General features: G+C 37.7%; 1 protein-coding gene across 2 annotated transcripts in view; it reads left to right on the forward strand.

Moving 5' to 3' along the window:
• Positions 1–12,736, forward strand: part of MME (membrane metalloendopeptidase) — a 92,228-nt gene that overhangs the window by 64,202 nt on the left and 15,290 nt on the right. For both annotated transcript variants that reach the window (XM_054579836.1, XM_054579843.1), the window contains exon 17: positions 7,914–7,972. In XM_054579836.1, the coding sequence (XP_054435811.1) occupies positions 7,914–7,972 (59 nt within the window). The remainder of the gene's footprint in view (positions 1–7,913; positions 7,973–12,736) is intronic.

Genomic DNA, 12,736 nt, shown 5'->3' on the forward strand with positions numbered 1-12,736 from the left:
CTAAGGTCCTTTCTAGCATTAATGGCCCTGACTGTGAAGCTTTGATAGGAGCTGGGATGTTTTCCTCCTTGGCTTCTCCACATTAAATGAGCCAAGAAGAAAAGAACATATTCTTTAGAGGTAGGGAAGTACCTCGCCTCTTTCTAAAATATCCCTTCGGATTTTTTGCTTCACAGATGTGTCTAGAATCACTTTTCTTTCTAAGTAAGTCCTGTGCCAGTGAATTTGATTTCACTGAGAGAGAGAGAGAGAGAGAGAGAGAGAGAAAGAGAGAGAGAGAGAGTTCGTTGTGTGGGACTTGTATGGTAAATGAGATGGCACAGAGGTGGGGCATTAATAGGACCTGTCCCAGGTGGATGTGCCGAGTGCTGGAGGCCTGGGGTACAAGTGAATCTCTGTGAGTGTAGATTTATGGGGAAGATTTATGGGGAAGGCTTATCAAGTACTACTCAGCAAGAAAGGCAGAATAACAAATAGACTGAAGTTGGACAAATCACTGACTCCCATGGAAGCATCTGCCGAGTGCTGCTCATGTTCAGCATATGCGTAATAGATAAAAATTGTAATCTTTTATACTCTCTTTAAACCAACCAACTTAGCAATTTTCTAATGTGTTTTAGAGTTATAAAGAAAACACATTTCATCAGCAAAAATACTTATGTTTTTTAATTAGCACCTAAAGAGGGTTTTGGTTTTTTTTTTTTAATTTTCAGTTAGGGAGGGAGAAATAGGGAGAGAAGATAAATAATTTATTGGTTGAAGTTTTAAACGGAGAGAACTTTGCAAAAGAATTCTGGGACTTTTATGGCAGCGTGCCCTCCTGAGAAGGGGATATCCAGAGGACACACTGCTTCCCTCCAGCTGCCACAGCTCCCCGCGGCCCGCAGAAAGCACTGCCTGGCCGCTGAGGCCTGTGCCCTCCGCCCTCCGCCCTCCGCCCTCCGCCCTCCGCCCTCCGCCCTCCGCGGGTCCCAGCGTGAGAAGGGTCAGCACTCGGAGCCTGGAGGGCCCATCCATGTGCGCAGGCCCACATCTGTATGGGATGCCTATCATGTTTCCAAACTGTTCTAAACCCTAGAAATACAATGAAGAACAAAACATAAAATAAACAAATAGGACTACTCCAAACTAAAAAGTTTCTGCACACTAAAGCAAATAATCAACAAAGAGGCAACTCTTGGAATGGGAGAAACTACTTCCAGATCATATGTATGATAAGCAGTTCATCTCCAAAATATACAAGGAGTTTCTACAACTCAATAAATACAAAAAAACAAAATAAATATCAAAAAAACAAAAACAAAAACTAGTAATTCAATTTAATAATGGGTCAAGGGCTTGAACAGACATTTCTCCAAAGAAGATATACAACTGGATACCAGGTATATGAAAAAGTGCTCAACATCACTAATCATCAGGGAAACGCAATCAGAACCACAAGGAAATATCACATCACTCCTGTCAGGATGGCTATTATTTAAAAAAGAAAAGAAAAAAAAGAGATAGTGTTGGCGAAGACATGGAGAAACCCTTATTCTGTTCATGGGAATGCAAATTGGAGCAGTTGCTATGGAAAACAGTATGAAGGCTCCTCAAAAAAATTAGAAATAGAAATACCATATAACCCAAAAATCCCACTTCTAGGAATATATTCAAAAGAGTTGAAATCAGGATCACAAAGGGATATTGGTACTCCAGCTTTCATTGCAGCACCGTTCACAACAGCTAGATGTGGAAACAACCTGTTTCAAACCATTGACAGTTAATGGATAAAGAAAATAAAGTATATGCAAACTAGTTGGTCTTTTAAAAGAAGGAAATTGTGCAATATGTAACAACACGGATAAACCTGGGGACATCATGCTAAATGGAATAAGCCAGACAGAGAAAGCATACTGCATAATTCTACTTATATGAGGTATCTAAGATATCAAATTCATAAAATCAGAGAAAGGAATCATAGTTCATGTTACCAGTGAGAATCAGGCTCTTCCAGGAGATCACGAGGAAAGTGTTCCAAGGACCCACGCCCAGGGCATGGTGATGTGGCAGGGTTTATTCATGTGGAAATGATTTTCACTGGCAAAATTACCACAGGTTGGGGTTGGGAAGTTATTAATAAACAGGCATAACATTTCAGTTAAGCAAGATGAGTAAGATCTAGAGATCTACTTGTACAGCATTGTACCTATACTCAACGGTAATGTATTTACACTTAAATGTGTTAAGAAGATACATCTTATGTAGGTGTTCTTAACAGTTTTTAAAGAGAACAAAACCTGGGACATTCCTGCCTTCGTGGAGTTAAAATCTAATGAGCTAGACAGACAATAGACTTAAAATGTTATGTCGTTGCTAAGTGTTATAGGAGATGGAAGAGGTTTCAGTTCTTTTCTGAAAGATCCCAAATTATTCTAAATCAGGAGGAAAAGTCAACAAAAGGAAATTCTGACAGAAATGATCCACCCACCAAGAACTGCCAGATTGGGAATTTCTCTGTATTTGGCACTTGGGGGTGCACCCATTTGTGCATGTACACACATACAAAGTTACTGAAAACTAAAAAGAGTGCTTGTTGCCGAGCCTAAAACCACATACAACCAACTGATGACTTTTAGGAAGAAAATCGAGTAGTGACTTCCACTGCCTTTTGTTGAAAGAGAATCGGATTCTCTCAATTTAACGTCAAAATAGGAGCTCTTGCCCTCACCTCTCAGATGGTGTGAGGATTCGCGCAGAGTATTTCAGTTATGTCAACAACTCCTACATGACAACAATGACCAGTTTAATGAGGCTCTTTGGACCTACCGTGCTTTTGCCGATGGAGAAAAAATTGCACCTTCTAGAACAGTGGAAGGAGTTCCTGTGTGGAGTCCAGGCGCTATGGCAGTGGGGATGGTGAGGTTCAGGTGGAGGGAGCAGGCAGCCCTGAGTTAAGGTTTCTGCTCTGAAACTTATTAGCTGTGTGAACTTAGACAACCTAAAAGATACCCCTGCGCCTCAATGATTCCTTTATACACTAAGATAATAACATCTACCTTTGCCTTGTGGGGTTGTTGTGTTGTATGTTGTGCGATGTGGCCGCCGCATAACATAGGTGCTCATTAAGTCATAGCTGCTTTTGTTATTGTCTGCTCAGGGCTGGACTTCAGGGTGGTGTAGAGGCCAACATTCTCAACCTTATTAGGATAAGAGGGAGCCCCTGTGGAGTGAAGGGGCTCAGAACAAGCCTCCCCAGAATGAAATATCACAGCACTCCTGTCAGGATGTGCCACTTAGATGCAGATTATTTTGAACTGAAGACAAGGCCCAAAAGACTCAGAGACAGCTTTTTACCTCTCTCATACATGCGCTAAAAAATAAAATACAATAAAATAGTAATAAAAAACAACTTTGAAGAAGACTAATACTAGAGATAATTAGAGTGTGAGCTAGCTGCAGGGAACTCAGCAGGGCTGTTTCAATTTCTGTGTCCTGTTGTCTTGCAAGGCGGGGCGGGGCAAGGCAGACTTTGTTTACCACGCATTTGCTCTCCCCACCTTCCTGTGAATTGACTTCCTTCCCTTTGCAGCCCTCCTGCTTAGCTTGAAATGCCATGTAAGTCTCAACTGCCTGGCTGTCTTTGGGCTTCTCAAGCCTATAAGGCTCCACTACATAAATTTGTAGTTAAATTCGGTTTTGTTTTCCTGTTAATCTGCTTTATGTTAATTATTAGATCAGCCAAAAGTACCTAGAAAGGTTGAGGGGGAAAAATTTCCCCTCCACAGAAGCAATTTAAAAATGAGCATTTCCATTTTCAAAGAGGTTGGCAAGAAAATGGCATTCATCATTGTAATGAAATTTTGTGTCTGATTTAGAGAAGGGGATTTGACTGGAGGGTGATAGGATCCTATTTCTCCTTAGTTTACATGTTTTTTTTTTCCAATTGTATCACTTAGTTTATATATATCAGAAAAGAGTTTGATAACCATTCTGTGCCTTAGTTTCTATGCCTGAAAATTGGGTGTTTCATTTATATTACATGGATGGTTTGGGAGACAAATGAAGGTATATAGAAAGCTTGGAAGTCTCGATGAGTTAATAGTAATAAATGTAAAGAATTACAGTGGTTACTGTGATTACAAAATGAGAAGTCTCTTTTTCAGGAGCCCTTGAGGAGGACAGAGAAAATCACTGTATTGCTCTCATGATTTCAAAGGAGTTACTTTAAGACCACGAGATGCTGAGAAATTGAACACTCTGTTCAATTTACAGTGCTGTCGTTTTAAGTTTTAAAGTTACACATGAGTGGATGAAAGAGAAGTTTTATTCCAGGTGTTTTTACAACCCAGTGGGGTTTATTATGTCCAAAAAGCTATAGAGTCAGGCTGTCGGCTTCTGCTTTCCTTCCCTGCTATAAAAATGATGTTTGTGTGCCTTCGGTTTATCACCACTTAGGTTCTTCAGGGTAATGAGAGCTAGAAGAGAAACACCTGGTCCCCCTCTCGAGCGTGTTGCAGTTATATTTCCCATCCACGCTGTTGGCCCGGCTTGGAGGGCCATGCTGCATATAGCTGCCCTTCTTTGTTCCACTATCGATAGCCCCAAAGAACAAGTTTACCTGCAAAATTGTGTCTCAGAAATTAAAAACAAAGTTTTCTTACTTCTCCTGTGTCAGGTTTGGTACGTGCTCAGGAGGCTGCCAGTGTCTGACCTTCACACCCTAACGACATCTTTAGGTAGCTGGCACCACCCATTATTTTAGGGGAAGAACCACCACCATTTGGCTTTCTCTTCTGCTGTGCCCTTTTCTCTTTTCTGTACTGCTCTTCATGGTTGAATTTGTCTGTTTTATAAATTGGAAGCTTCTTCTGAAGCTGAGGCTACGTCCAAATCAAAAGAACTTATCATTTTGTTTCATCACCATTTAATTTGAAAAATATTTTCTTTGCACAGTTTTTTTCCACTTTTTTAATTTTTATTTTTTTAATTACAGTTTACATTCAATGTTATTTTGTATTACTTTCAGGTGTATAACCTAGTGGTTAGACAATCATACACTTTATAGAGTGTCACCCTGATACTTCCAGTACCCATGTGGCACCATATGCATGCATAGTTATTACAATACTATTGACTATATTCCCTATGTTATACATCCATCCCCATGATTATTTTGTAACTACTAATTTGTACTTCGTAACCCCTCAACTGTTCATTTAGCTTCTTGATCATAAATTTTTGACATTGAACTTCTAGGTGTTATCTTCACTTTATTTACAATGTAATGATCGAATCACAGTTCTTCAAGTTCTGATCATTCCCAGGGACAGTATGTCTTGGGCAAATGAATCTGTGTAAATCACCCAGAGATGATCTGAGGACACATAGTGAGATATCTCAAGGAAGGAAAGGCAAACACTAAACACTAGTACTCTGTGAACCTAACCACCATAGTTCTAATTTTATTTAAATATTCTGTGGTCATATATAGCTACCTATTGAAGGTACAATTCACAGTGGAGATTTTACTATGTGAAAATCTCCCTGCTGCAAAGTTATAAACATTAATCAAAATGCAGCCTTAAGCCCTTCAAAGTAATGTAACAGAAGAACACCAAGGCACCAAAACAAAAGGTATGACATTTATTTTTACAAAAGCAATAAACATGAGATGGGTAATATTCATTCATCTATGTCCTACTTTTGAGATCTGTTGCTGTCTAAAATGTTAGTTTCATATGTCTAGTTCCTTTCCTCTGTGCATATTTTTTTAAAAATGTGTGGGCTGGCACCTTTCATAACAGTAACAATGCGTTATTAGCACTGTGCCTGAATTCCCAACCAACTATTTGGATATTATTTGTGATTACCCATCAAAACCCATGCACAGTATAGTATCACTATGTCAGAAGTCCATAATTGAGAAACTGAAACTTACAACAGCTGAGACCTGGAAATATGTTAAATGAATTTTTATAACAATTAAAATAATTAAGCTATTTATGCATAAAATCTACTGCCATATTGCTATCAAAATGCTGAGGATACATCAGAGATATCTTTCTACAGTCACCACAAGAAACAGTCCCCTCAGCAACATGATGAGCACACTTTCCATTTTGCCCTTCCTGCTGGACAACTTAGAACCATACTTGAACCTCAGTAATAATAACTGTGTGAATGCATGTAAAGCTAGACCTAATACATCATTTCTCCAGATCATGACTTTCACTTATATAAATCTTTTGTTTCATAATATTTTTTGGTCACACAAACAAAATTTACTTGGGTTGTACAGTTTCTGATCTCTCAATTTTAGCCTAACACTCCTGGGTTTACAAATACATGTTGTTGTTATAAGTCACCACAAGTCATGTGGGAAGCAAGTGGAGTTTAATTAAAATAAATAAAATTATGTGCTTGTAATCATCAACCTTCAAGAAATTAAAATATTGATGACTCCGCTGTAATTAAACTAGGGAGGACCGATGTATCACCACATCATCCTGTTTGAAAATGTTTTTCTCTGTTTAAAACAACATCAGACTAACTAAGAAACACATTGATCAACCATCCCCTCTCCCACACTTTCTATCTCCAAACTTCTTTTTTTTCCTAAAGAAATATTCACAGAAATGTTATCTGGATTTCTCTTAAAATCCCAAATCCTTTATATGAATGTCTTAGTCATGTTATTGGAGATCTAAAACTCATACTTAATTAGCATTTATCAGACACGTTATATATGGCTCTTTCTCAGTTATTTTTAAGAGAGAAAAATGGGACTCACGTCTGACCTCTTGGAACAGTTACTGAAACTGTAGCTCAGTGGTGATTTGGGCAGCTGACTTTGCGCTGCTGACCTCACAAGCAGGACCTGGAAACTGTTCTGATTTAATCTCTCTGTACTAATTACTGTAAGCTCCCCTTGGAGCAGGGTAGTAATTGCCACACTAATTGTTGCTCTGAAAATGGACTAACTACAATGAAGTTGTCTTTTTAAGTGTATGCATATGCTGGCATTTAAGAGATTAATCTGAAGGTAAAGTGTCCATTTTTCAATTAGTATATAAGGATGCATATTAATCTATTAGACTAATACATTAAACTAATATATATTAGTATGTTAAGATGGGAATAACACTTCTGGTACACAAGAGTGCTTGTTTATGATTATTGATATGCAGTCTTTATAACATCTGAGATGAAAAACAAGGGAACATTGGCATCTATCCTTTTGCTTAGCACTACTCTTGAGTTACTGTCTTGGAGCTTATTTTTTCCGTTTTCTCATTCAGTCTTATAGTTATTCTCATCTCCTGAACAAAACTAGAGTCTTCTGAATTCAGAAGTTGTATTTTGTAAAACTGTAAATTCTATCCGTAGCCTAAGTCATGCTATGCACATACAGACAAATCTATATAAGAACCACCTGGTTTTCATTTTACTATCATCAAACAAAAGTAAACCTTTGCTCAATTAGCTGGAGTGTCTCTTTTTAAAAAATAATTTTAAACAGCAATAAGCAGAGGCATATTACCTCTTTTATACACTGTCAACTGCTCCAGAATTGTTGGCTGTACATAGTTACCTAGTATCAGGAACACAGAGTTAAACACATTTCAATATAATGTTAATCCATTGTGATTTCCAAAGAGATAAATTTCAATGGTTTTGTACTATCAGATGCCTCCATAAAAATTCATGCAAATCAAATAACAGATTGCAGATCTGGATATGTTCTGATTTTTCAATAAGTAGAAATACTTTTAAACGCGACTCCTCACCTAGTGAGCTAATTTTAACTTGTTAAGCATATTTCAAACAGAAAGTTAATATTCATCTAGGAATAGTAACAGTACTTTTATTGTTGAGCAAATTGAATCAGATAATGCTGCATCATTAATAATGAGATTTTGTGTTTTCTATAGGTGGATAAGCGGAGCAGCTGTGGTCAACGCATTTTATTCTTCTGGCAGAAATCAGATAGGTAAGGCCTGTTCGTAAATAAGTCTGTATTATTCCTTTCTTGCTTTCAGTGTGTAGTGAATTGCATGACCAACTTGTAATACTCCCCATAAAAGCATAGCTAAGGCTGAGTAACTGATTTATTGAATGTACTCTTTGAAAGTAAATTTATTTATGTATCACTTTTCACTATAATTGCAAATTTCAAATCAGTACAGATCACATTAAGTGGTTTTTTTAAACAATGTTCTCATTTTTAGCTAAATGATTTGTTTCTAAGTACTTTTTAAATTTATAAATATTTTTTAGAGTCCCTTATATTGCTATAAAGTTATATTGACTTTAAGACTTCTTAAGTATCAACATCTTAAAGTGGTTAAAGATTCCAAGAACCCACTTTTCAGAGATTTAATTTTCCTGACAAATTCTGGCTTTAGTGAAAATGGTCCTGTTCTGTATTATCTTTTTTTTCTAGAAGACCGTGTGGGGCTCAGAAAGTTAAAAAGTCAATTATATTAGGTTGAACCATATGAAATTACATTTACTTAACCACTTTTGCCCAAAAGAGGGAAAAGCTCATATGTTCACTAATAGTAATGTGTAAACGATATACATAATAATTAAATGTCTTAATATAACATACATATTTTTTCTCTTCCTTGGGAAGACCTAGACATCTTTAACTTTGTCTTAAGTATCACTTAAATATGAGTTCTTGTGGTGTCATGAGGAAAAGAATTTCCTGAGGCCCACACAGGAGGACAGGGCTCTGTGGTGTGGCTTATTGATGATGTGAAGTTAAGGGGATTCCCCACCTGCCTTCCCAGGATTCCATCCCCGTCCATCTCCCATGGAAGAAGCCCAGTCTGGGCTTCAGTAAGGCCAGTATAAAGGCCACTGCCTAGAGTTTCTGCTCCATATTGAAGCTCAGTTCAGTCCAGCACCCAGCTAGCTCAGTGCATGTTTCCAGCTGAGTCCATGGCTGCGCCGAAGCATTCAGGCTCCTTCCTGGAGCCCGTGTGTGGAGCCCACACACCGATGGGCCATGTGACCACTAAGGCCACATGATTATGGAGAGAACAGAAAAGTGCACCCTGCAAGTGTGGGTCATGGTGGGGTGGGGGGGCGCTTTTTATTCCCCTGGGATTATGTTACTTTGGGCTTGAGACAGACCAGGTGTCTTTTCAAAACAACCCATCAATTTTCCAAGCTTACACAGGTTTTGGATGGATTTACACCCTCTAGTTAGACTGACAGGCCTCTTTGATCCAGCACCTCGCCCTCGCCCCCAGCAGTCCAGTGTTGGCGGGGAAGGGAGGAGTGTTAATCCCCTCAGCAAGCAATGCTGGGATCCCTGGGGCCTAGCTTCCTGGCTCACCAAGCAGGCTTATTCTCCCCACTTTATTAAGCTCAGTGTCTAAATCCCTCTCTTCCCCTCTCTTAATAATTAATAACTAGTTAAATACCAATGGTAGCAGCTCCATTCCGTAAGGGTTTTTAGCATGTAGAAAGGCACCTAATTGATTCAATACTAGCAGAGGTATTCTAAACAGTACAGCCCTTTATTTCTAAGTTTGGTCAAGAATCAAGAGGGGGGATAATTTCAGCATTATTCTACACTATTCTTTTTGTATCTCAGTCTGCCCTAAACATCATTTCTCTTAAATTTTCTTACTAATTAGATTAAAAATGATGAAAAATCCTGCAAGATTTTTACTATTGGTTAAAAAAAGAACTTTAAAAGAAATTAAAAATCTTATTTATTTTAAAATTAGATTATACCTTCCTCACTGCTTTTAAATATAGGAAGAGTTAAATTAAGAAGTTATCTATGCACTAGCTGGTGTGGCTCAGTAAACTGAGCACCAGCCTGCAAACCAAATGTCACTGGTTTGATTAGCTGCCAGGGCACATGCCTGGGTTGAGAGCCAGGTCATATGAAAGGCAATTAATTGATGTTTCTCTCGTGCGTTGATGTTTCTCTTCCTCTCTTTGTCCCTCTCTTCCCCTCTCTCTAAAAGTAAAAAATAAAATCTTCATTAAAAAGTTATTTTAAAAAAGAAGCTATCTACATTTTCTTTCATGGTTTTATGGTTTTTATTTTTTGAGTAAATCTTTAATCCAGCTGGAACTTATTTTGCTATGTGACATGAAAGTGAATTATAATCAGAAAAGTTTGTCTTCATATAACATGTAGATAATAAGTAGGGCAGGTTCCCCAGGTTAAAACCAATTAGCTCAAAGTATCTTCTAGGCTACAACATTTCCCAGCTAGTGAAATGGTTACCTAAACTTAGAACAGAGTCTGTTTCATGATCAGCTCAGCACCTATGCAGTCTATCCCTTGAAATGGAATCCTAGAAACCGTTCAAACCTTTTCTTAGAAGTGCCTTTATCACTTGAAGGAGTCTGTACTTTGAAGACTTCTTTTTGATATTCGGTAATTCTGTCAGTGTAACATCCCGTTCATTCTAGACTTGGACTTAAGTGAGACAATTAACTTTTAGTGGAATCCCAAAGCAAAGAAAGCAAGGCAGCCTGGATTTGAGTTCTTCATGAGGGCAGACTAAGGGATAGAGCATCATTTTAATACCTCTCAGGAAGGGCCCTGGATCCTGTCCGACCTGGTGCTGAGTTGTCCCAACAAGAAGAGCCAGACAGAGGCTCTCTAAGACCACTCTGGCATGTTTAACCCTTCTGCTGTTCTCCAGAGCAGGTCCCCATAGTTCAGGTCAAGACAGAACCTTGTTTGGCTCTGAAATACCCTCTATTCCTGGAGCTACCTCAAAATTGGTCCACATCAGAGATTTCCTTATCAGAGGAGGCCTGGGAATGTTCCCATTTTGTATTTAATACCTCAAACCAAACAAGCACACAGCAAAAAGAAAAAGAATGTTCAAGTGGCCTAACAGTAGACCATTATCCCCAAAATAATCAAGAATTGGTTGTAACAAGCATTCATAATATATGACAGACCTGTTAAAGGTTCTTAAGATAAATTCAGCTGAAGGAAATATGAAATTTAAAAAGTTGTTAACCTCTCTTCATATGCTTGTCTGCTAATAATAGCAGTTCAGAGAAAGGGAAAGTGTCATGGGAGAGGAAAAATCTTTGACATGTGACGTTTTTTCTTTGACAATTCATTTAAATCTTCAAAGTGGGGATTGTCCTAACTAAAAAATTGACGATTCTGATCTCATCTTACTTCTTGATAAAAATGTGTGTGTATCTGTGTGTAGATGTACATACATAGACATATAACTTTTGCAACATTGTCTTAATATTGTCTTACTGGAATGGGTATCGTGTGCATTACAGAATTAGAATTGGTATAAAATATCATGTGTCGCATAAATGACCCTCCCACCCTCAGACAAACACGCTAAATAAAACTGCATAAAATTTCTGATAGGATTGGTTTTTGTTGTGGTATGTTAAAAAAAACAAAAAAAAGCACACTTGTTTTATTATCATATAGAGGATTATACTAATAATTTCTACTTTTTACTTCAGTTGCCACCCTTTGTCATAACTCATATATGTAGGCTACATTCCAATTTTTATGCCCTCCACCACTTCATGTAGATTAAAATATAGTCAACTTCCATGCCCTGGCTGGTGTAGCTCAGTGGATTGAGTGCCAACCTGCAAACCAAAGGCTTATTGATTCGATTCCCAGTCAGGGCACATGCCCAGGTTGCAAGCCAGGTCCCCAGTGGGGGGCGTGCAAGAGGCAACCACACATTGATGTTTCTCTCCCTTTCTCTCTCCTTTTCTCTCTCCCTTCCCCTCTCTCTAAAAATAAATAAAATATTTTTTAAAATAAAATAAAATATAGTCAACTTCCAGAACAGCAAAGTACCCTGAAAGTGTGCAATTCACTCACTGGTTCCTATTCCTTGCTGTGGAGCTCTAGAAACCTTTTGTGCCATTAGCAAAGCTGCACGCAAATGTTTCGTGGAATGTTTCTCTGTAAGTTCCAGGCACAGTTCAATAATCTTATTAAACCTTAAAATCTTATCCAAGGAATCAAGTTAAAAGGGAAGACTTACTACGGCTGTATTCCCCTTTTTCATTAACAATCAAAAACTTTTTCAATTTTAGGAAAACGATGGGTTATTTATATTTAGCTTATCCAGCTTGGGTGGTCTGTGACTATCCTGAGATAGTAAAATATTCTAAATTGTCTTATTCATTCCTAGGAGTCTTCTTTTCAGAGTTGAAAATTAAGAGTAAATATTTCTAAACATTTACTATAAAAAGAATTTTAATTTTTTCTACCAAAAATTGATTTTATGCAATTGCAATCTTGAGCTTTATATCAAAGCCTCTAAAATTATATTTCTTATAAACGAGAGAATGAGGGGGAGGGAGCAGAGAGAAACACAGTCTTTTGTTTCATGGACTAATGACTTATTTAATTAACTAACTTGTTGACATCCATGAAATAAAAAATGCACAACTAAGCAGTTGGTTATTATGAACAGTTGTGAAGTCTACTAGTAACAGCAATAAAGCTAATGGGAAAAATCCTAATCATAAAGATTTAGCTGACAGAGTAAAAGGAGAAATCATAATTTGCAAAGTTGAACTTGAACACTAGTATTTAATATGAGCCATAAAAATCTTATCACTTGCCTGAAGAATGGCATATCAGGGTATAATTAAAGCAGCAGGATCTTTACAGTTAATGTTTAGTCTTGCTAGCACGTTTTACAAGAACATTTATATAATGGGTGGATTTTAATCAGAGTACATAGTGTGGGAGATAATGTTCACTTTAAGT

This window comes from Pteronotus mesoamericanus, unplaced genomic scaffold (genome assembly GCF_021234165.1).
Source record: "Pteronotus mesoamericanus isolate MK-2021 breed Mesoamerican mustached bat unplaced genomic scaffold, CSHL_Meso_final contig_116, whole genome shotgun sequence".
Classification (NCBI taxonomy): domain Eukaryota; kingdom Metazoa; phylum Chordata; class Mammalia; order Chiroptera; family Mormoopidae; genus Pteronotus; species Pteronotus mesoamericanus.